This window comes from Solanum verrucosum, unplaced genomic scaffold (genome assembly GCF_900185275.1).
Source record: "Solanum verrucosum unplaced genomic scaffold, falcon-dt-bn FXZP01000228.1, whole genome shotgun sequence".
Taxonomy (NCBI): Eukaryota; Viridiplantae; Streptophyta; class Magnoliopsida; order Solanales; family Solanaceae; genus Solanum; species Solanum verrucosum.
The window spans coordinates 639,094-665,030 of record NW_026020210.1 but is presented as its reverse complement, the minus strand read 5'-3'; the positions used below and the strand labels follow the sequence as shown (position 1 = coordinate 665,030).

Here is a 25,937-nt window from a genome sequence, read left to right as displayed (position 1 = left end):
TTTAGAAAACATTTTTCAAAACATTTAACCCAACCAAACATGAGAAAATTGGATTCATACCAAACACACCTTAAGTGTGTAAGATGTTTTGGGCTGATGTAAAATTTGTTCAAACATCCTACATTCTTCTTGTCGTCCGCATCCACATTTGCTTCATGTCTTATGAGGAAAATAGTTATATATCCTATAAAATCAAATCTAAAAATACCTTAAGCAACTGACTCTTTGTTTTAAAACAAGAAACACTAGTTATGAAAAGACAAAAAAATTTCTCCTACATGGATAAGCAAAAAATCACACTTTAATTCAAAATGATATTAAAGTAATAAAATTAGACTCTTCAATTCCCCATTATGATGGGATATTGGAACGAAAGAGTCACTAAATATAGAAAGTGACATCTATTTTAAAAGGACTAAAACGAAAAGTAAAATACGTAAATTAATTCTCGCTTCAGGCCCTCCGGCAGTGCCACTCTCGGTTGCATTATCACTGTTTGAACTGCTAATAGTATTAGTTGCAAGAACCTTGGGGGATTTAGTACGAAAATTATATTGTTTTTTGTTGGAAAGTATAATATGGGAAGGGATAGTGAGAAACGAAGTGAATGTTGTTGTACATTTCTCTATTTCAAAATAGGACATCTACCACCCACTGACCACATCATTAATATAAGTTAGCCGGATCCGTTGAAAGCCAGCCGTTATTGAAATTATAGTATAATAGTTGGATTAAATTAGAAGGGTAGGAAATGAGTTAGAAACCTTTTTAGTCTTTTAGTTTGAGGTGCCAATGTAGCATGGTTGCTTAGCCGTCTTTCCTCTTACGTATTACGTTGTCTTTAGTAGAAAACAGATTGTTACAAACTCACCCCATCCCTATGGTACTATGAGTGTACAACTACAATACTCTATGAAGAGATTTTTCACTCTTCAAATGGATTGTGGGTTACCGTACTCTATCTAAAATTGATAATGTTAGAAGTGTAATCAACTCTAGCTTGCTGTGTGAATCAATTGCCTACCAATATATCTTTGAACCTTTCCACAGTTCCATCTGCCTTATGTTTGCTTTTGTACACCTATTTGCATTCAATAGCATTTTTGCTTGTTGGTAGAGGAACCAGCTCCCATGTATCATTTGCATACAATGCTGCGAACTCTTGTGTCGTGTCCAATTACCAGGCAAGATTCTACTTCCTCATAACAAGAAAGTTCTGATTTATGTGAGAGTTCCTTTACCAACTGTTGACTATTCCTTTGAGTTGTAATGCTAAACATTAGACATATGTTAAATTGAATTTGAAACTAGGTACAATAACACTTTATGTAAAGCCAAGGTTGGATTCAAACAGACATCTCCAATTTCATTTACTTTAACCTTGTATACATTTAGTAAGGTGATTAGAAAAGGATATGGTAGTGGTCTAGTGTTTTTAGGACAGTTTCATCATAGGTCATATGGTGTGATGCTCCTGAGTCTATGATCTACGACCCAACAGTCAATACATGACAAGTTAACTATCTCAGTCATTGAAGAATAACAAACAAGTATACCTGCCAGGTTCACAGCTCCACTTAACATGCCTGAATTGTCATTGTCTTTGTTCCAGCCTGCAGGGTCCCCAAGAGGTTGAACAGCTGCTCATACAGACCTTTAGATAGATTCAGTGGCATTTGTCTCCTCAGCTCAAGATTTTCCTCACCACCCTGACTATTTCTTTCTTCAAATGTGTAAGCATTTGTTGTCGAGGCTGAACCCTTTCCTTTGAGAAATCTGGAGTTGGTGTATAGACATGAAGTTTATAACATCTGTCTTTGGTGTGTCCAGATCTTTTGCAATAGTCACAAAACAAGTCATACTTGTTTTGTGCATAGGAATTACCAGTACTAGAACTACCTCTGAAGTAATTGTTATTGGAATTTCCAGAGTTATTTGGACCTCCTCTGTATGAACTTTAGTTTGTCTTGAAATCTCTACTGGTGTGGGGTGATGCAGATGCACTCAGGGATGTGAACTCTAAAGCAACCTGGTCATGGGGCCTCACTTCTCTTTGCCTCACCTCTTGGGATAGGATAGAAAAAACTTGTGCCATACTAGGAAAAATTGTCATCATCGGTATATTTCCCCTCACAGTGTATATCTCATTCAATCCCATTAGGAAGTGTAAGAGCCTCCTATCTTGTTCAGCCTTGTGCATCTTTGTTATTCCACCACAGTACATACATAAGTGCATTGAGAAGTAATGTCGATTGAGTTCATCTTCTCCCACGACTTCTTCATTTTTGTGTAATATCCAGTGATATCTAGAGTTCCTTGCACTAGATCATTTGTTTCCTTTTGAAGTTGGTACAATTTGCAACCATTGGTGTGATTATATCGATCCTCTAACTCCTCTCAAAGTTCCCTAGCATTGCTCACATGTTGGAGGCAATCTCTTAAGTTAGGTGAAAGTGAATTTAGAATCCAAGAGGTCACCATGTCATCATATCTCTCCCAATGTGCAAAACTTGGATCAGATGAGTCTCGCTTCACAATCTTCCCGTTAATAAAATCAGTTTTTCTTTTCACTAACAGGGCTCTAAGAATTGCTCGTCTCCAGGATCTGTACCCATTTCCATAAAAAATAGAAGGTAACAATGCTGAACCTACATTCTGTGATGGATGTAGGTAAAATGGACTAGTAGTATCCATTCTGACAGTGGTTGTGTTGTTATCAGGTTGAACATTAGTCATATTTGAACAATTTTCAATACAGATGAAATTGATTGAAGAAAAAGGAAAATTCGATAATGATTGATCGCACAAATTGAATGGAGATCCAAAATGTTGAAAACAATGCAACAGTAACTCAAAATGAACTTAATCAAATCCAAATGAAGAAAACAGAGAAAATCCACAGTATCTCAATTTCGTGAGTACCAAAAAAAAAATTGAGATCGATACAATACTCACAATCCAAAATCAAATGTGTAATGAAATTGCCTAGCCCTATGAGTTGATACCATGACAAAATTGGAAACAAGAGTGTTGGTATGCTTGAGTTATCCATTAATGAAGCTCGAACTCATAGAGAAGAAGACGTAGAAGAAACCTCTAGAAGGAAGAATTGGAAGCTGATTATTGCATTTTACTAACTAAATCAATAAGCATTACATTGGTGTGTATATACACAAAAGGAAATCAGCTAATTAAAAATAGTCTGACATTCCTAATAAACATAACCAACTTCCTAATTCTAACTACTTTTAACTTGCCTGACTTTACTCACTAATTCTATCAAAATTAAAGCGCTCAATAATGTAGAGATTCAACTTTTGGATTTTGTGGTGAAGTTTCTTTCATCTTTTATGCATCTTTTTCTCAAACAAAGTGGATATATGTTGGATCAAACTAATAAGAAAAGGATATCATACGTATAATTTCACATAAAAAACTAGCTTGAATGTCAAAGATTTCCAAATCATATACATAATGAGATAAATTTTCATGTCACCTACTGATGTATACTATTAACGTCTCAATATGTGTAGGTCTGACAATTAAAATGTGTATAAAATAATACAGGAGCTCAACATCGAGTGAGACAAGAATTAAATTAAGTATACTCTGATCATGACCAGAAAAAAATAGACGACTATATTGTCTTGCAAAATCCTCATTAAAGTGAAACTCAACACATTTGGTGATGCAACAGAATATGGGGCAACACTGACCAACAGAGGGAAGTGACTTTGGTCTCTTGGGAGAAAATCTAATTGCTAAAGAATTTGGTGATTTAAAAGTTTGATGTGGTAGAAAGTGAAATGTTGAAATTTGTGGGGAAATTAGCGTGTGATAATTTGTTGAGAAAAGAATGTGTGTTTTGGATGAAATTGATAAATGGAGTTTATATGAAGGAAAACACATATATTTGGGACCATTAGACTCCCAAATAATTGTAGTTGGTATTGAAGAAAATTGAATTCTACAAGGATAAAAGATGATGAAATGGTATATCAATTGAACTATTGAAGAGTTAAGTTACTCTTTGACTTCAAATGGCACATAATTAGTCACCAGAAACTTCAAAAGGGAATCTCATAAACACTACACTGACTTGCAAGCAGACATATACTAGAAGTGTTTAGAAAGGAGTTGGCAACAACAATCTAAGAATCATAGATATACCACACATGAATTGGAATATATTCCAGGAGATTCATGAACAAATAGAAGTACTGATAGCACAAATACAAACTGAGGTAAGAGTTAGAATAGAACAACTGAAGTGCACAAAAGGAGCTCATATATACAATTGTAGATAGGAGTGTTCAGGGGTCAGTTATAGGTTTTGATTTAATTGTTCAGTTATTAATCATGAAAATAAAATCAAAACAAAAGGTGTGGAATAGAAAAGCAAATTAATTAGCAAATAAGCATCTGCCAACTTCACCTGTCGTAATGTACTTTTTCCTTTCAAATTGAATTTTCACTAACTTTAGGAGAAAATTAAATGAAAACTAGAAGAGCAAACAACTGAATCATTCCCCCAAATTGATTCCATTAAATTCCCCAATATAATTCTTCTATCCCTTTAATTATTATCCGTGCCACCTTTTTTCACCAAAAATCTGGCTAGTGATATTGTTTGATCTAGGCCTGGACTCATAAGGCTTTAAAATACGTCACTAGAATGTCAGATATACTTACTTATAAACCCCCTCATATAAAAGATATGTATATAACTCTACATTGCCTTTTCCCACCAAATAATGACCTAACCCGCTAATGATATTGTCTGCTTTGAGTCTAAACCCGCACGACTTTAAAACGCGACACTAATGTGTAAGATCTACTTACTTATCATGTGCTTTTGCCTGTGTGGACTTCTTATCCACACAAACACCCTCTCTTATGAATTCAACATACTCATGGAGGTTTGTCCAACCATATAAAATTTGCCTAAGAACTGCCCACATCACATGAGATTTGCCTAAACTTGGCAAAGATGTTTGCTCCACCTTATCATAATTTATGTAAACTCAGTTGAAATTCAGCTCACATCAACACAGTTGACACAGAAGTGACTCTAATACCATTTGTAACAGTCTAATCCACATGTGATATTGTTCTATTTGAACCTAGAATCACACAACATCAAAATGTATTATTAAAGTATAAGGTCACCTTACATATATACTTAACATCCATCTTTTGTTCTAACGATATGATACTTCTTATCCTATGTTTGGGGTAACACATACAACCTCCTTCCTAATTTCCAATAGCAAATTAAATCATTTTTTTATTCTTGAATACTATATTCTTATAAATGATGTAGTAAAAAATAATTTGAACAATTGATTCAAAATAAAAGAAATATGGCCTTGATAGTTGGTCATACGAACCTGGACTCTATATAAAATAGAACAATCTGTCTGCAAAATAAAAGATTTTGCACATTTTGAGCTACACTTACATTGGACAATAGGCCTCAACCAGTAGAAGCACATCCAACACAAACTCAACAACTAGTTCAAACATAAAGACCATGCATATTATTTTTTCACCAACTTAACAACTAATTGAAATCAAATAAAAGACTCTGCATACTGTTTTCAACTAATAATAAACTTTGCATATAAAGTAAATAAGGATTCAAATGACTATTTTATCTCCACAGAAACAAAACTTGACCTCATTTTCATATTCATCAAAGATTTTGATCAAGGAGTTTCTTCTTCTTCTTCTCCTTATTATTTTTCTTCTCCTCCTCTTTCTTCTTCTTCTTCTTCTCCTTATTATTCTTCTTCTCCTCCTCTTTCTTCTTCTTCTTGTTCCCTCTCCTCCTCATCCTCTAGTTCATCATGATATCCTCCATATTGCTGCTGCCAGTAGAGCAAATTCAATTGCCTACTAAATTGATAAATCTCACATGTCATTCCAAAATGTAAGCTTTTACAATTGACACAGAAAATTTTCCAACACTTAGGACATGCCCTAATTGGATATCCTTGTTGATCATCAATCAGTTTACCCATACAATCCATATAAGGGCAATCAATAACTAGTGGCGAAGCCAAAGCTTTCATTAGTCGACTGACATCTCTTACTCGGATAAGAAAATCAATCGGCATTATTAAATCGATATCCAAAATTTCCTTGCAATCAGAAGCAGGACACCTTATAGCAACCTCATGGATAACCTCATTGATTTTTTTACCTATATAATTATGTATGCATTCTACACAGTAACGATGATTGCAATTGGTGCCCCACATCATTGTGTTTGGCAGCGGAAACACATCTTTACAGATTTCACAAAATGTACATGAAGATTCCCCTTTTTCAGTAATACTATTCTTTAGGTTAAGTGAATCTGGAATAACAGAATAATCAATTTCCATAGGTTTTTTTACCAACACTATGATTAGAGCCTGATTCTAAGTTCTTACCAGAATGAAACTGAGCTGAGTAAAAGAGAATTGTTTGTAACTCAATATCATCATCTCCGCTCTTGTAGCCGCTGTTATTTTCAGTGATAGCGATGACATCAGAATTCAGCGAGGTAGGATCAACTTCGACTTCGCTAGAGTCCAAGATTTGAAAATCTGTTGATTCCATTTCAACTTGATTAGGATTCGCGATTTGCAAATCCGTTGATTCCATTTCAACTTGATTGGAATTCACGATTTGCAAATTTGTTGATTCCATTTCGGCATCGTTGGCTCCGGCAGATCTCTGAATTTTGTGTCTTCTATGGAGTCTTCGAAAATTCTTCGACCATCTTGATGATGAACAACCTTTGTTCTCGATCTTTGGCTTCGGCTGCAAGAATTTGGATATGATAGGGCGCTTCATTCTGCCGTCAGTGGAACCCTAAATTTCTTTCCAATTATATGAAAATATATTGTGTATATATATATTGTTTTCAGGTTCTTGTATTTATTTTACTTTTTAGGGTTTAGAATTAATTTGGATTATATCAAATTTAAAATATATTAATACAATATGGGTGATTTGGTATGACGTGTTAGCCAAGTGAAATGGTCAATAAGATCATGCCACGTGTTGAAAGTGATACAACATGTCTGGTCAAATCAAACACGTATGAAAAACACCCCTCGTGTACAACTGACGTGTTTCAACCATTAAACAACATAAACTAAAATTTGATTGGTAAAAAAAACATCCTAATCACAATTCTTCCCGCTCAACAAGACTAACATGTTCAAACCAATCAAATATCATCATGTCAACTTCAGCCTAATCGATCGAAAAATATTGCCCTCATCACAATTGTTCCATCCCAGCACAAGTGACATGTTTCATTTAATCAAATATCATTATAGCAACCAAAATATAATTAAAAAAAAAGTTGTGTTGATCATATAGGTTTCACCCTAGTAGAAGTTGCATGTTCTAGCTAATCAAATATTGTCATGAGAGTTTCAATTTGATTGGTCAAGAAGAGTTTGTCATCTCTTCCATCTTTGACACAAGGACATGCTTTAGTCAATCAATATCATCATGTCAACTTCAATATGATTGAAAATAGTTTGTCCTTATCACAGTTCTTCTAACCTACAACTATAATAAGGATTTTCATAATTTAACAGGCTAGAGGATTTCGAGGATTAATTAAATACTATAAGTTCTCTATGAAGATCAAGGATGAAGGCAAACTAAATACCTAGGTATTCAAAATAAATCTAATAAAGGCAAATGTAATACCAAGGTTTTAAAAGAACAAATTCACATATTTTTGTCCATCAAAGTGTTTTTTGTGAATCAAGTTCAAATTCGAAACTAAACACAAAAAATCTTAATTTATATTCCAAGAAACAGATAAGAGGACAACTAGAGATTAACACCAATTATTCTTAAATATAAAATCATGATTATTATAATATTTATCATTCTTATTATTTATTTGGCATGAACTTTATTGTCTACCACTCATTCTTTTTTTCTCCAAGTATGAAGACTATTATATTCTCGTACTTTTATTTTAAGTAACTCTGTTGACTTGAGAAAGGAACGTTCTCAACTAAAAAGGGAAAGGTAAAACAGAATCACAACTACCATATGTCTTGTTAGAAAATTAGATGGAATATATATATATATATATATATATATATATATATATATATATATATATATATATATAAAAGGAAAACAATGAAATGAACCAAAAAAGACTTCTGCTGCCGATTTATAAGAAAAGGAAACTTAGTAATTATCACCCGAATAAGCATTTTAATTTAAGAGAAAAAAATACAAACTTCTAAGAAGCAAATGAACTTTAAAAGAAATAATAATATTCTGAACTAATATTAATATGTGAAGTGTTTAAATAGATCATCCAAAGCACAACAATATTCATGCATGAAAGAAAACTTGAGCAACCATAATGGAGTTTTAGTTAAGTTGAAGGACAAATATGTTAAGAGTTCTGGTCCATTCTACTATAATAGCAAAAACCATGTCCACACTTACGACATATTCAAATTTTCTCAATTTAAACACAACATATATCAGAATAACAACAAGGTAAACATGACATGTACTGAATATAAACACATTTATCATTTCAAGAGCAATGTACAAATCCACATTCTCAACAACAAGTAATTATGATAATTCAATGGTCCTCTCATGGAACCCATACCCAAACTGTTAGTGTACCAGAACGTGGTACCCGATCCCAATTAGTGTGTCGGACGTGACACCCGATCCAATATATGCGCCGGAACGTGGCACTTGATCCAAGTTAGTGTGTCGGACATGACATCCGATCCAATATATGCACCGGAACGTGGCACCCAATCCAAGTTAGTGTGTCAGAACGTGACACCCGATCCATTCAACACAACCACAACCACAATCACAATCACACTCATATGTACATTCTCATAATCATACAATCAATTGTTAAATCATGGCATACATTTATTCATTCACACTCGTCTCATTAGGTTTGATCAACAATGTTTCATTCACATACATACATGCATTACAATGAAGCAATTACCAACATATATTACGCAAACAAGAAATCAAACGATCACCTACCACGAATCTAAGCTTGAATCCCCTAAGGCACTTGAATCTTCCCTTTTCTAGATTGTTTTCACTTGTTCTAGGTCTACAAATAATTAATATACGCAAGGATCAACGATCAAAGGTCTAATTAACCGAATTATTACAAACCCAATAACCCTAGACCAAATCCATGATCCTAAGGTGCAGCTATGGTTTTTTCCCACCATCCAATTTAGTTCAAAAACCCTCCTCCAATAATAAGCAACCAAGAATCTAAGTTCTACGGATCGAAAAATGGATTAGGAGAGTAAGATCCTTACCTTTAGCACCAAATTACGTGGAAAACTGTCAAGAAATCGCCTGGGGTTGTCTCTTAGCTCTCAAGAACGAAACTTTCAGAAAAATAACATTTTGGGGGTTTTATTCCAACTTAAGTCGCGACTGGCCCGCCGTAGCGGGACCCAACCCGCCACAGCTACCCCGCCCTGGCAGAATAAATCTCGCCCTGTCGGCTTGCACGGAAACAAAGAGTCAAAATTTGAGTTTCAAACCCCCTTTTTACAACACACCTATAACTCATCACATTCAAAAACTACCCTTTCACGCTAAGTTTAGTTTCAGGAGTACTTCCACTCGTCTGAATTTGATTCTGTAAGGTCGTATGGGTTCCTTAACGTCTTAGCTATCTACTCATGTAATCAAATCCATTATTAAATCTCTCATTCATTACCAGATTTCCCTAGAACTCGCATGACTCAAATTTCATCCAAATCTGGACTAGTCTAGGAATTTTCAAGTTACTACCAAAAAAAATTCTAGCCCAAATTTTTTCCCCGTTAGCTTTTCCATAAAGACGGAAACATGTCGTTACAATAGATACCAATTTACTTATCACTCGTCCCCAAGTGATAAACTAGGAAAAACTTGGCTAAGGCAAGAGTGGAGTAGTATCTGAATCGACGAATAGTTGGGGATACTTGTCTCGCATGTCCTTCAGTTATAGATAAACTTAATTGGAAGTGCAAGTGTACTTATAGTTCTATAACTTAATTGGAAGTGCAAGTGTAATTATAGTACATGAAGCGTAAAGTGTAAATGTTTGAGTTTAAAATATAGAGAGTGTATCTAAAATTGAGTCATATTTTTTTTAAAAAAATTACTTGTATATAGAGAACTTGACATTAAATCAAATAAATGATAAAAAAAATTGTGATCTTGAGAATTGTTTTATATTGATGAAACTTCATTAGATACATGAAGTCAATATTTTTTTAAGTTTCATTTTATAAGATGAATTTGACCAATTTGAATGTTCATCATATTATTTTATTAAAAGAGCCACAAGAAAAATCAAGAAGCAGAAGTAAAATGACAAAAAGAAAGTATTATAATAAATGCTCATACAATTTAGAAAATAACAAAAAGTTAATTTATTTTGAAACTATTCTGGCCAATTTTTTTTCTTGGATTCAAATGATTGAAAATAGGATGAAAACAATAAAGCAAAGCCACTCTTGTCACACCCTCTTGAAACTCAAAAAAACTTTAATTATTATACAAACACCCACAACATGTCAAAGATAATACTTTCAACACTTTTGAACCAAAGAAAAAACTCACATAACTTCAATTTCCTTAACATCTTTCTTAGGTTTCCCACTTTTAAGAATAGTAATTGTCAAAAACCCTTATTAATCTCAGCCTTAATTTCATCAACCTTAGCATCTTCAGGCAACACAATGCTATTATTATAGTATCCATAACTTCTTGATGACCAAAACTCATCATCTGATCCTTCTTCTTCCTTCTCAACCATAATTTTCACGTCCTCCTTGCCTAGCCCTGGCACGTCGTAACGGATTTTGTAATTCTTATCATCCTCCTTATACCTTTTCAGTAATTGTGAGGGATTCAAGTTAAGGTTATCAAATATCTTGTTGATATTCTTTGTGGTAGGGGTGTATAAAACCGAACCAAGCCGCAAACCGAGTTAAATCGGAAAAAAAAATCCGACTAGTGGTTGGTTTGACTTGGTTTGGTGTTGGAAAAAAAAACCCGACTATATTTGGATTGGTTTGGTTTTAACTAGAAAAAACCAACCCGACATTGTATATATAATTTTAAAATTTTATTTTATGCATAAAAATATTTACTTTGATATAATTTTAAAATATTTCTTATACTTTTTCATAGTTTTTATCTTTTAATATAGGGAAAATGCATAAGTACCCCCCAGCTTATGCCCAAAATCCCTGAGACACACTTAACCTTTACTAAGGCCCTATTACCCCCGAACTTATTTTATATATAATTTTCTACCCTTTTCGGCCTACGTGGCACTATATTGTGGGCCCAACGCGTGTTGACAATTTTTTCAAGGATAGTGCCACGTAGGCCGAAAAGGGGTAGAAAATTATATATAAAATAAGTTCGGGGGGTAATAGGATCTTAGTAAAGGTTAGGTGTGTCTCAAGTATTTTGGGCATAGGCTGGGGGGTACTTATGCATTTTGCCTTTAATATATTATTTCAAGTTTGAAACTTAGAATTTTGAATGGTTCCATAAAGATTATAGTCCATAAATGTTAGTAATTATAATAAAACTTAAATCAAAATCAAATTAATACTAATGCAAAAAGAAAATCAATTTAACACTAAGAATGACAATAATATTGAATATTTGTTCTTTGGTTTTACATTGGTTTAGACAATTAAAGTATATAATCTAATTTTAATTTCCTTTAATATTTAGTCATGTAACTAATACTTATTAAACTTATTTTAGCATGATTTAGTACTTTTAAATTATGATCATTTTCATTATGACTTGTTAATTTGCAATATTTGTTTTACGCGATTTCATTATTATTATTATTATTATTATTATTATTATTTTTGGATATTTTAGTGTCATTAATCATATCATTGTTGTGTTGTATTCTTAAGAAACACCTTAGATAGTTGTATTTTGATAGGACTGAAGAAATATTTGAAGTACAAGTTAATTATATGTTTGTATGAATACTTTAGCGGAAAATCCGAAAATCAAAAAACCCAAAAAAATCCGAAAAAACCCGAGGTTGAAAAACCCAAGTTTTATTGGTTTGGTTTGGTTTGGTTTGGTTTATAGATTTAAAAATCAGACACAAATAATTTGGTTTGATATTTGAAAAACCCGAACCAATCCGACCATGTACACCCCTATTGTGTGGCTTGCAATAATGCATTTCCAAGAAGTCTTGTTGGTAAAGTTTCTGTCCCAAGAAGAATCAAATTTAGAATTTAGAGTTGGCAAATAGACAGGGAGCACCATATATATAAATTTTGTGGTGCTAAAAATATCATCCGAAATTTTTTTTAAAAATAATTTAGTCTTAAAATATTAAACTAAAGAGTATACACAAGTCTTATGGTGTTAAAAAATAAAGACAGCAACTCAAAAATTTATATATATTAAAATATTTTGATTTTAAGGATGTCACTAGAAAAGTTGAAACTTTTATAATTGCTAAAGTTAAATTTAAAATCACGTAACTATAAATCATTTCATTAAACTAAAAAAAAAAAAATCATGTTAAAAATGGTGGGGGTGGGGGGGGGGGGAGATTACCCCGGCGGCGTCTTCTTGGAAATAGCTTTGATTTTTTGCCACTATCGGAAACAGTTACTTGTTGATTCTCTGATTTTTCATTGCCAGCTACATCAGCTACTTGTTGTTTCTCAAACTCTGTAGAAAAACGCCGTACAAGTTCAGAGCACCATCTCTGTTTCTGTACATTATAACTCAGATGCCTCACACTTGGATTTGATTTTTGTTGCAGATTTTTCAAAGCTAAGGGTGCCAAAGCCATTGCTAATAAATTAATTTAAAAAAAAATTATGTGAACACCACTGATTACTCTGATTAGCTTGTTGATTTCTATCAATTGATGATGATGATTTATACATAGGTTGGAAGTCGAAATATAAGTCTCCAAAAGTTTAAAAATGGGTTGTATACATGATGTATACAACGGTATATGCTGATATACGGAGAAAAGTGTGGATATACAGGTTGAAAGGCATGATTACAGGAAAAAAGAAGTGATATACAGGATTTTAAAGAAAATTTGGCTGATACACAGCCTGATATACGCAGATATACATTTTCTGCATATATGGTATACAGGAAGAATGGGCCAAAACCCAAACTTCTTCGGGAAACTTACATAGATATACTATACTAAAAAAATATTCACCATTTATAGCAATAACATTTTTTTTCACTTGATCATTTTTAATACATTTATAACACACTTTTAATACATATTACAGAGAACAACTTATAGAACACATATAATACAAGTTTTATTCATGGATAGTATATTTATCACACATTTTAATACACTTATAATACAATGTGTCAATTTCTTACCAAACAAGCATAATATATTTAAAAAAAACAGTTATAATACATATATATTGCATACATAATTTACTTCTAATACATATTGCAGATTTAACATAATATTGTTATGTATTGCTATAAATGATAATAAATAAAAAGTATCGCTAAAATCAGTAATTATTTATTAAAAAGTATTGATCCATGTAATTTTTCCAACTTCTTCTTTTGCAGCAGGCCCAAGCAGTTTTTAAGGCAAAATGGGCTGAAACCCATTTATTTCAGCAGAAGCTATTTTAGACTTAAGACAGGTGGGTTAAAAGCCCAAGTTTGAATTATTTTCTTCCTTATTTGTTATTGTATTAACTAACTTTTGTTTTAATTTGGTTAATTTTAATTAAATTCTCAAAAAGATAGTTGTTTCTTTTTTTCCATGTTTAAATTGAAATATTTATGCTTTATTTATTACTTATTTTATTTTTTAGTTGTTTATCAATATAGGAGTTATTTTCCTTTAACCCCCCCCCCCCCCCTTTTTTAGTCTATTTCCTTTCAATTTTTAAAAAATAGGATTTTCTTTTTTTACTTAATTAGCATTTTCAAAGTTAGTCAAATCTTTAGTTAAGTCGCAGGTTAACTGCACGTTAGCGAACACTTCAAATGCTTAAACCCTTCTCGAAGTATAAATTTGAACACTGAACCCTGAACCCTCTTTGGTATTGTCAAATAATTTCTTTTGTTTGAGTCTTCTGAAAATTGTAAGTTTTTTTAATTTTTCTTAAAAATTAAGTGGCGACTTTTGAAAATCGATTTTATTAAAAAGCTAATTTGATTTTTATAAACTAAGTCTTATTTTATTTCTTTTTAAAATTGTAAAAAACTATATATAAAGGAGTAGGTTGTAATAATTAATAATTGACACAGGGAGTATATCATTTTTTATACCTTCATTAATAAGCAAAGAAGGTATACAAGCGTACTTCATATTAAAAGATTAAAAGATGGAATACATGTCATATTTTTATTCCCAAATATTTAAAAGCGGAATGCATTATTTTATTTTTAAAGGTACAACACACGTTATATTTTTATTTTTGAAAAATAATACTACTTACTTACAAATTCATTACCAATGGAGATTTTTTTATATTTTAAATTTATATATTATTATTTTATTTCTTTAATTACCCCTTTACGTGGAACTTTCTGATGCAAATACAAATTTAGTAGGGCTCCAATATCGATATCGAATAAATAACAAAATAAAATAGAACCCTCAAGTAAGGACATGGAACATTGTACCTAGTAAGACACAAAGGCATGTGCGCCTTGTAAGTACGATTTTATTTTTTTTGACAATATTGATTTGATTCAACACTGAATCAAATTCACATCATAATTTTAAAAATTAAATTCAGTTCATAATTTTAAAAACTTTCAGATTCAACCCACAAAACAAAACTCTGAAGTAAGGCACAATGGACCATGTGCATTGGAAGACACATTGCCTCTTTAAATGTTATAATATTTTACATAACACTTTAAATATTTCTCTATAATTAAAAAAAAAGTATAAATCATTATGTAATAATTGAATTTAATTACTAAATTGAAGTCATTATAAACAATATAAAAATTCACATGCAAAAATAATAAAATCTAAAAGAAGGCATAACTAAAATTTAAAGGAAGACAAATTTTGTAGTGTTGAATCAAATTAATACCGCAAAGATTTAACCCACAAAACAAGACTCTAAAGTAAGACACAATGGACCTTGTGCCTTATAAGACACATTGCCTCTTGCGCCTTCCTTTACCGTATTGATTTGATTCAACACTAATTTTTTTTTATAAAATTACACTTTAAATTATTTTTCTATAATTAAAAAATAGTATAAATTATTATGTAATAATTGAATTTAATTAATAAATTGAAGTCATTATAAATAAATTTAAAAATTTTACATTGTTGAATCAAATCAACACTACAAAAATTCACATGCAAAAAAGTAAAATTTAAAGAAAGGCAAAACAAAAATTCAAAGGAAGACAAACTTTACAGTGTTGAATCAAATCAATACTGCAAAGATTCAACACACAAAACAAGACTCTAAAGAAAGGCACAATGGACCTTGTGCCTTGTAAGACACATTACCTCCCGCGCCTTTCTTTGTTGTGTTGATTTGATTCAAAACTGCAAAACTTTTATAAATATTTTACATTACACTTTAAATTATTTTTCTATAATTAAGAAATAATATAAATTATTATGTAATAATTGAATTTGATTAATAAATTGAAGTTATTATAAAAAAATTTATAGTGTTGAATCAAATGAACACTGCAAAATCTGCAGGATGCAAAAAAGTAAAATCTTAAGGAAGACAAAACAAAAATTTAAAGGAAGACAAACTTTGCAGTGTTAAATCAAATCAATATTATAAAATTTACGAGATTCAAAAAAATAAAATCTAAAAGAAGGCAAAAAAATAAATTTAAATGAAGACAAACTTTACAATTTTGAATCAAATCAAAATTTGCAAGATTCACGGGGAACAAAATTCTAAAGTAAGGCTCAGGGGTTCTTGTGCCTTGTAAGGCATAAAGTACCATGCACCTTCCTTTAATTTTTGTTTCTTGTGCCTTGTAAGATCCAGAGTACGTTGCGGCTTCCTAATTTTTGGCAAAGGTTCAGGATAAGGCGTAGAGTACCTTGTGTTTTTCTTTATTTTCTTTAGTTTCTGTTCGTGTTGAATAATTAATATTTTTTTACAATTTAAAGTATTTAATGTATTAAATAATTAGTAAAAAAATTAGCTTATGATAATATATAAAAATGTATAGATGCATTTATAAATATATATTTTTTAAAAATTTAAAGTATTTAATATAATAAATAATTAGCAAAAAATTGGTTTATAATAATATATGCATGCATGCAAAAGTAATGTGACACATTTAGTTTGTAAGACATTTAGTTAGTTGTGCCTTGTAAGATATTTTGGTGTTTGTGACCCTTTGTAAGACATTTAGGTAGTTGAGCCTTATAAGGCATTTTGGTGTTTGCGACTTGCTTGTTATGATGTGTCTTAATATATTTGTCATGATGTGCCTTGTATTCTCCGTTGGACCTTATATAAATTCACACAATTCTCCAAAGGCTTTCAAATCCTAAATCACTCTAAATCTCTTTGATCTTCAATATCCTAAATCTTTTCTTAAGTTATTAAAGCAAAAAGAAAATAACTTTACATCAATCGTTGTAGAATCAAGACTAATATAAGGTAATTTAGTGGTAAACTTCTAAATTTATATTTTTAAATTAATAGTTTAATTTTAACTTGTAGTATCAATATTGATGTAATTTTTTTCTTATTTTGATATATAGATGAATCAAGAAAAATTTATACATCCTAGACCAATTGAATATGATGTTTTAACGTTACAACAAGATCATCGATCTGAAAAAATCTAAAATGGTGAAATAACTGTGAAGGATACACGTTTAACAGTGCACCGATATGATCATGAATTATTGCAACACATACAAAATAATTCACGTCATCGTTGTGTACTAAATTATTTTAATTACACGAATTTTAGAGGTGTTCATGAAGTATGATATATTTTGTGCGATACCAGCATTATTACTACTTTGATTGAAAGGTGACTGCCACAAACTCATACCTTTCATATGAGAACTGGTGAAACAACAATAACTATGCAGGACATGAAAATTATGTTCGGCATGATTGTTGATGGTACACTGATTCTTCTAAAAAACGTTAAACTCATAGATTTGGTTACTAGAAAAAATTAAATTTATGATTTAACCAGTTCGTTTCCTCCACAAAATTGCTTTCAAGGGTATAGAATTTTTTTATCATCATTAATTAATTATATAAAAAATTCAAATGAAATAATCAATAATTCCACTGATGTAGAGGTACTACAAAAATTTAGATTGTACTTATTTTGGTTGCTCAAAGGAACATTATTTCCTGAAGGAAATTTACTTATGATTTTTTTATTGAAATGAGTGACATACATGCATTAGCAACACAAGCTTGGGGAGCTACCACATTTCTTACTTGTATCATTCATTATGTGGTGAAGTAAGAAAGTGTGGCTGCTCCCCAAGCTTGTGTTGCCATTGCATGTATGTTACTCATTTCAATAAAACAAATCATAAGTAAATTTACTTCCTGATTTATTAGGAAATAATGTTCCTTCGAGCAACCAGAATAGGGAGAATCTAACTTTTTGTAGTACCTCTACATCACTGGAATTATCGGTTATTTCATTTGAATTTTCTATATAATTAATTAATGATGATGAACAAATTATATACCCTGGAAAGCAATTTTGTGGAGAAGTCCAATTGGTTAAATTATAAATTAAATTTTATCTAGTAACCAATCTATGAATTTAGCGTTTTGTAGAAGGGTATACCATCAACAACCACATCAAACATAACTTCCATGTCCTGCATAGTTATTATTGTTTCACCAGTTCTAATATGAAATATATGAGTTTCTGGCCACCACCTTTCAATCAAAGCAGTAATAGTCGGCATTGCACAGAATGTGTCCTACTTCAAGAACACCTCTAAAACCTGTGTAATTAAAACAATTTAATATACGAGGATGAAGTGGATTATTTTGTAGGTGTTTCCAAAATTCATGATCATGTCGACGCATTGTTAAATGTGCATCCATCGTAGTTATTTCACCATTTCAGATTTTTTCAGATTGATGATCTTGTTGTAACGTTAAAACATCATAGTCAATTGGTTTCAGATGTACAAATTTCCTTGATTCATCTATATATCAAAATGAGAAAAATAAATTACATTTGTATTGATGCTACAAATTAAAATTAAACCATAATTAAAAATATAAATTTAAAAATTTACCATTAAATTACCTTATATTAGTCTTGATTCTACAAAGGATTGATGTAAAGTTATTTTTTTACTTTGATAACTTAAGAAAAGATTTAGGGTATAGAAGATTTAGATTTAAATATTTATATATTTTGGGATGAGCTAATATTAAGAATTTGAATAAATAAAAGATTATTTTCTAGAATAAATAATAATAAAAATTGAGCCAGGTGTATTTTTAGATAAAAAGCTGAAATGAGGGGTATCTTTGAACTAAAAACAAAGATGCTGAATATTTTTAGACCAAAAAATGGAAGGAGAGTAATTATTTACTTGTGTCCAGGAGCGGAGCTAGCATATAGTTAGGGGATTCATCTGAACCCCCTTCAGCGAAAAATATTACTATTTATATATGGTTAACATTATTTTTTATGTATACATAGTAGATGTCGAACCCCCTTCGATCAGTTCGTGGTTTATATAAACTTTCTAAACTCTACAAAGCAGTAAAAACATAAAACTTCATTGATTGAAATTGTAGGAGCTCCATTACAATATAGCTCTAGAATCTAAGATTTTTCTACTACCCTATCTAATACACTTTTATCTCTTTATATAGATGACATTTGTGCTGACTCAGACTCTAACTAACTTCACATTAATCACGTGTTATATCCTTTACTGCATCAATAGCCTCTAACCAACTTTATAACAAACTAACTAATTCTAGAAGATTCTTAGTTGGCTTGTATTAGTAATTCAATACACCCCCTCAAACTGCAAGGTGAAAGATATTCAGCACACCAAGTTTGCTCAAAAGATGATGATGTTGTCTAAACCCCAGACCTTTATTAAGGATGTCAGCAGGCTACATAGTGGTGCAAAGATACATGGGGCTAATGAAATTGGACTTCACCTTTTCTCGAATGAAGTGGCAATCAATATCTATCGTGCGTTCATGAAAAACTGGATTCTCAGCTATTTGTATAGCTGATTTGCTGTCTGTAAACACCTTAATTGGATCAGTGACAGGAAAATTCAGTTCAACAAGTAACCCTGCCAACCATACCAATTCAGCTATAAGGGCTGCTAGACTTCTGTACTCTGCTTCAGCTGAGCTTCTACTAACAGTTTGCTGTTTTTTAGAATTCCAGGAGATCAAAGAATCACCAAGTTTACTATATATCCTGTCACTGATCTACGTGTGTTGGGACATGTTTCCCTTTTAAGCAAAACTCCAAGGCCTGGGGAATTTTTAACATATTTCACAATCCTCAGTGCAGCCTCCCAATGTGAGGTTTTTGGATGTTGCATAAACTGACTTAACACCTGTACACTAAAGCAAATATCAGGTCTGGTAATTGTCAAATACAGTAACTTCCCAATCAACCTCTGGTATGCTGTGATGTCTTCTAGTTCTGTATCAGCAAAATCAGTAGTGTTCCCAATGTGTTGATCATATTCTATACTAGTTAGCTTTTGATTGAACTCTAAAAGGGTACTTGCAACCTTTTCTCCACTTAATCCAACTTCTGAAATGAGTTGCAAGGCATACTTCCTTTGATTCAATAATATCCCTTCCTTTGACTTCAAGACCTCTATCCCCAAAAAATATTTGAGACTTCCCAAGTCCTTCATCTTAAAGTTTTTGTGCAGTGTTGCTTTTGCCTCTTGAATCATTTAAGAGCTACTTCCAGTGATTAAGAGATCATCAACATACACCAGAATCACAACCATGTCATCTCTTTCCCTTTTTATGAACAAGGAGTGGTCATGGGCACTTTGAGAATATCCTGCTGACAATAGTGCATCAGTAAACTTGATGTTCCATTGTCTTGATGCCTGCTTGAGACCATAGAGTGACTTTCTTAGCTTACATACTTTATTATCTCCCTTCTTCTGGAAGCCAAGATAAAGTTCCATGTAGATGTCTTCAACTAAATCACCTTGTAAAAAAACATTATTGACATCCATTTGAGAAAGATCCCATCCATGTGAAGCTGCCAGACTTAGAATGGTTTTGATGGTAACCATCTTTGCAACTGGAGAGAAGGTGTCATGGTAATCAAGGCCTTCTCTTTGAGTGAATCCTTTTGCAACTAGTCGAGCTTTGTACCTATCCATTTCACCATTTGACTTGTATTTGATCTTGTACATCCACTTTGAACCAATTGCCTTTTCACCTGGTGGCAACTCAACAATGGTCCAAGTGTCATTGTATTCTAAAGCTAGGATTTTCCTGCTGCATGGCATCCATCCATAGCTTATCTTGAGAGGCTTCATTGAAAGAATGAGGATCTATAGTTGCTGAAAAAGCATGTAAGTAAGTTTGATAACCTGGGGATACATTGTCATAACAAACATAATTAGTAATAGAGTGGGGATTAGCTTTCTTGGGCACAACAAAATCTTTGAGCCACACAGGTGGTTTGCATGATCTGTGTGTCTTCCTTGGACCAACATTGGCTAGTGGAACCTCTTGTATGGGAACAACTAGAATCACATCTTCTTCTTGCAGGGAATCTACAGGAGTTTGTGGAGAAATTTCTTCTACAACAAGGTCTGAACCTGATGTTGTGACATGTGTAGGACATTCAACATGAGAAACTTCTGGTGTTTGCAAGTCAGCATTCAGATATAAATCTTGAGTTGGAGCTTCGTCTGCATGATCTGAGAAGGGTAAAAACAAAGGATGGGAACCTTCATTGTCAGACTGCAAATCTTTAAAAGGAAATACCCTCTCCTTGAATACAACATCCCTACTGACAAACACACTCTGTTGATCTAAGTCATACAACTTGTATCCCTTCTGTGTGGTAGAGAATCCCAGTAGTACTGATTTCTTTGCTCTGGCCTCAAACTTTCCTCCTCTAGGCAACACACTAGCATAGCATAAACAACCAAACACTCTAATGTGATCTAGGCTAGGTGATTTCCCAAACAACACTTCATAAGGAGAACACCCTTTTAATACATCAGTGGGCAGTCTGTTGATTAAATAGACTGCTGTTTATACACAATCACCCCAGAACCTGCTAGGCACATGAGATTGCAACTTCAAGGCTCTGCCAACTTCCAAAATATGTCTCTGTTTCCTTTCAACAACACCATTCTGTTGTGGTGTATAAGGACAACTACTTTGATGTATAATGCCTAATGAAGATAGTAAATCAGAGATTTGCTTGTTAAAAAACTCAGTACCATTGTCAGACCTCAGAATTTTTATTGAACAATCAAATTGATTACAAATCATGGCTATAAAACTTTTCAACACAACTACTACATCCTTCTTGGATTGTAACAGAGTAATCCATGTGAATCTGCTAAAATCATCTACAATAGTCAGAAAATAATGTTTTATATCATAAGTGGGATCTTTATGAGGTCCCCAGACATCTAAGTGAACAAGCTGGAACATCTAGTAGTGTGAGTGACACTAGAAGGGAATTTAAGCCTACATTGCTTTGCTAGGGGACAAATCATACAATCAGTCAGCACATTTTCATCAATTGTATTCTTCAACATTGAGAGATGCTTCATTACTTTTATTGAAGGATGGCCCAATCTAAGATGCCACAGTCTATGCTTTGTTGAATTCTTCTCTTTTAGAACAACTCCAATTATAGATGTAACTTCATGCCTATGCCTCAGGATATACAGACTTTCCTCTTCTTTACCAATCCCAATCACCTCTCCAGTACATAGAGCCTGCATTACACAGAAGTTAGGATAAAAAGACACCATGCACTTCAAATCCCTAGTCAGTTTAGATACTGATAGTAAATTGAATCTGAAGTCTGGTACATGTAGAACATTTTTAATCTTACAATCTCCCAAAATCACTGTATCTCCAACATGATCAACATGTATTCTATTTCCTGTTGGTACCTGCACCTTGTTGTGATGTGAGTTTGATAATTTTCTACATTCACTTAGCAGACTCTTACAATATGTTATATGATGTGTAGCCCCTGAATCAATTATCCATCTAACATCAACATTAATATTGCCAGATAGACCATGCTTACCTGCTAGAGCATTAGCCTTGCAAGTTCCTGTTGGTGGATCCACCATGCTAAGGAGTTGATCATAATGGTCTCTAGTAAAGTATCCTCCTAGAAAATAGAACTTAGAACCAGATCCTTCATTCTTCTCTGAATCTGATGAAGTGACTGTTGAGGCATTGGCATGAGGCATAGTATCCTCATTTGCAGATGACTTCCTCTTGCTTTTAAAATCAGTTGGAAAACCTATAATCCTATAGCAAGTGTCTTTTGTATGACCTTTAAATCCACAGTGTTCACAGATCAGCCCCAACCTCTTTCCATGTGAGTTCTGACCTTGAGGTTTCCTAGCTTGGAAAGTGTGATTTTGTGTTTGAAAATTGTGTGATTATGTAGTTCTACCTGCCATCCTTGTTAAAGGATCCTTACCACCTTCAGCTTGTCCTAGTCTCCTTTGACTCTCCTCTTGAATTATCATTGCATAAGCTTGATTAACGCTCGGAACAGTTGCACTAAGTAGAATAGAACTTCTAACTTGTGCATAAATTTCATTCAGTCCTACTAAGAATTGTAGTAGTCTTTGTTGTTTAACATGTTCAACATGAGAACTTGACTCCACACAATCACAAGAAGGAGATGGTACCATTACATCCATTTCATCCCACAGATCTCTCATCTGGTCAAATTCGATTTATCAAACCGTTCCTTGAAATCGTTCTAGATCTTCTTCGAACTAGATGCATAAACAATGCTTGTCATCAACTCTGGAGCTACTGCTGCACTGATCCATGATAGCACAACAACATCACACCTTTCCCATCTAATTGCTAGATCTCCTTTGTATGAACTCTTAGCACATGTGCCATCAACAAATCCAAGCTTGTTTTTGACTAGAAGTCAGACGCATTGATCTGCTCCATACACCATAATTCTCTGGCCTAGTGAGCTTTATAGGAATTAATGCAACTCCAGGAGTATCTGAAGCTTGTAGATGAAGAGGATGATTGTGATTTGTCTGCGGATCAACCTCTGCTTCTTCTGTCTGTGTTTGCACCATTGTTAACCCTCAAAGCTTTAAGGATCTGATTTCTTCTTCTTCTTAGTTTTGCCCTTGATCAGAGCTCTGATACCATGTTAAATTAGGTCTTAGGCCTAATTCACACCCCAAAAGCTAGCTCAAAGAGAGGAGGATTGCCCAAGCCTTATAAGGAGTCCACCCATCTCATTAACCATCGATGTGGGACTTTTGTCATTCTTTAACACCCCACCTCACGCCTAGTGCTTAGCATCTGGTGCGTGGGCAATTTTGATTTTGAAGGCCCCAACATCGGGTGAGACGGGCCCTGTTCTGATACCATGTAAACTTTCTAAACTCTACAAAGCAGTAAAAACATAAAACTTCATTGATTGAAATTGTAGGAGCTCCATTACAATATAGCTCTAGAATCTAAGCTTTTTCTACTACCCTATCTAATACATTTTTATCTCTTTATATAGATGACACTTGTGCTGACTCAGACTCTAACTAACTTCACATTAATCACGTGTTATATCCTTTACTGCATCAATAGCCTCTAACCAACTTTATAACAAACTAACTGATTCTAGAAGATTCTTAGTTGGCTTCTATTAGTAATTCAATAGAACCCCTTATTAAAAATCCTAGCTCCGCCATTGCTTGTGTCACGTTTAAATAGGTACGAACATATGATGTCATCCTTCTACTTGCTTGAGCATAAATTCTTTCTTCTATTATGTTTTTTTTTTGTTGTTTCATTTATATTTGAATTTGATGATGTATAATTATATCAAGTTTCTTCTTTTTTTATACACAATTGTGGCTTGATATTTGGTGACTGCAACATGAACTTTTTCATCGAACAATGTTTGATTATAAAGATTTATATATTAATCTATACAACAGAGCAACGAAATCTTAGTAGGTTAGTTGGTGGGTACCTGAACTTTTATCTTATTTTGATTCCCCATTATAATTAACCACCTCCTTTATTTTTCGTTTCCTTATCGCCAATTAATAAAAAACGACAAGTCATATATACTCCCTCCATTCTACTTTGGTTACCTTATTTCAATTTCTTCTGTGTCAATCAGTATGACATATTTCGGATTTTGAAACTCAAATGATTATATTTTCATATGGCTTATGAATATGAAGTGCTGGTGATTGTAATTTATAATTTTTTTTTTACATAATTTTCAAATATGTAGATTTTATTTTAAGAAATTTTAATATTACTATCAAAATTAAGAGTTTTTCTTCTTTAATGTTTTTTCTGAAAATATTTTTCAAATGTATTTATTAATTTTATTTCCAATAATTTGAAGAATCTATGTCCAAAAATTAAATGTAATTTGACCCTCGGGGAACCACGCCAAACAATATGGAATGGTAGGAGTAACTAATAAAGAACATACCATGTGATTCAAGTTTTTTTTGTTGGTTATCCTTCCGGTGCTCAGATTAATTAATGTGGATTCACGTCGAAAATTTTTCAATTTTTTTGATACTTTTGCATGTTGAGGTTGATCAGATGTGTGACCACAAAGTTTATTGTTATGATGCAGGTAGATTGTTGAAAGAATTAGCTATCACGGAGTACATGCAGAAGCAAAATATTAGAACAAAAAGTATATAAAGTTTTTGGAAGAGCTCGCAACTCATTTGCTATCCTTATCATTTCATCGCAACAAAAAAAGAGTTGGCGATGTTTAATTACTCTCTTCATTTCAATTTATGTGACATCATTTGACCGGATACGAAGTTTAAAAATAAGGGAAGACTTGGTTATGCTACCCAATTGTCCTTACTAAGTTGCTTTAATGCTTACTTTTAGTTGAGTTTTCTTCTCAATAAAGTCTGAATAACAGCAAAATAATAATCAAAAGTGCATACATGTTCCTCTGAATGTCTGTGAATGGCATGTGAATCCGCTCACAAAAAAATGAATCATCATCATCATCTTGTTCAAGTCGCGACTCATCTGACACATTATTGTTTCCACATTCCTTTGAAAGTGGAAATCCACATAAATCAGGATTTTCACAACATGAATCATTTGGAAATGTATTGAACTGTTTCCCAATAGGAATGCGCCAAGCCAAATGATTGTATGAAAGGTTTAAGACCTCAAAAAATGTCAAACTCGACAATAGACCTGGAATTTCTCCAATGAGTCTGTTCCATGAGAAATCTAATGCTTCGAGCGCATGCAACTTTGCAATTTCTGCAGGAATATGACCACGGAAGCTGTTGTGAGACAGGTTGAGTAACACAAGTGAGCTCAGACTTCCAATGGAGTTTGGAATATCTCCTTCGAACCTGTTACTTGATAAATCAACACTTGTCATGATTGACGTGATTCTGATATCATACGCATTACCTTTTATCACCAAACTATTATTGTAAAGGTAATACGTGTGAGTATTTGTACTTTTTTTTTTCTTCATCCACATCCATCATACCCTTAAAACTTTTGAACAGATTAAATGGCAAAGTTCCAGTGAACCCATCGAAGGTTTATACGATAATATTTTTTCTTTATGGGTCATTCCATCATTGGTTTATGTTTTCGTTTCCCTTATGTTTTAGTATGGTAAGGATAATATCACTTAATGCC

General features: G+C 32.7%; 3 protein-coding genes and 1 pseudogene across 3 annotated transcripts in view; all 4 read right to left on the bottom strand.

Annotated features, from left to right (window-relative positions):
• LOC125830388 (ATP-dependent Clp protease ATP-binding subunit ClpA homolog CD4B, chloroplastic) overlaps positions 1-25,937 on the bottom strand; it is a 569,404-nt gene that overhangs the window by 313,690 nt on the left and 229,777 nt on the right. The window lies entirely within an intron of this gene.
• LOC125830326 (uncharacterized) lies at positions 5,766-6,843 on the bottom strand (annotated as a pseudogene).
• On the bottom strand, positions 10,706-12,877 carry LOC125830438 (26.5 kDa heat shock protein, mitochondrial-like). The gene is made up of 3 exons (XM_049509634.1): positions 12,600-12,877; positions 12,233-12,282; positions 10,706-10,974 (listed from the first exon to the last, which is right to left on the bottom strand). The coding sequence occupies exons 1-3, from the start codon at positions 12,875-12,877 to the stop codon at positions 10,706-10,708; spliced, it is 597 nt and encodes a 198-aa protein (XP_049365591.1).
• On the bottom strand, positions 25,168-25,668 carry LOC125830325 (receptor-like protein 9DC3). Its single transcript, XM_049509521.1, has one exon. It carries the CDS (start codon positions 25,666-25,668, stop codon positions 25,168-25,170), a length of 501 nt encoding a protein of 166 aa, XP_049365478.1.

Bases quoted from the DNA above. Each gene is read 5' to 3' on its own strand.
- LOC125830438 (XM_049509634.1), bottom strand. From the start codon at position 12,877: ATGGCTTTGGCACCCTTAGCTTTGAAAAATCTGCAACAAAAATCAAAT. The intron at 12,283-12,599 runs ATGATTTTTTTT...TCTTCTTGGGAC, and splicing joins CCACCCCCACCATTTTTAAC to AGAAACTTTACCAACAAGAC. The intron at 10,975-12,232 runs AATAGGGGTGTA...CCCCTACCACAA, and splicing joins TGCATTATTGCAAGCCACAC to AGAATATCAACAAGATATTT.
- LOC125830325 (XM_049509521.1), bottom strand. From the start codon at position 25,668: ATGACAAGTGTTGATTTATCAAGTAACAGGTTCGAAGGAGATATTCCA.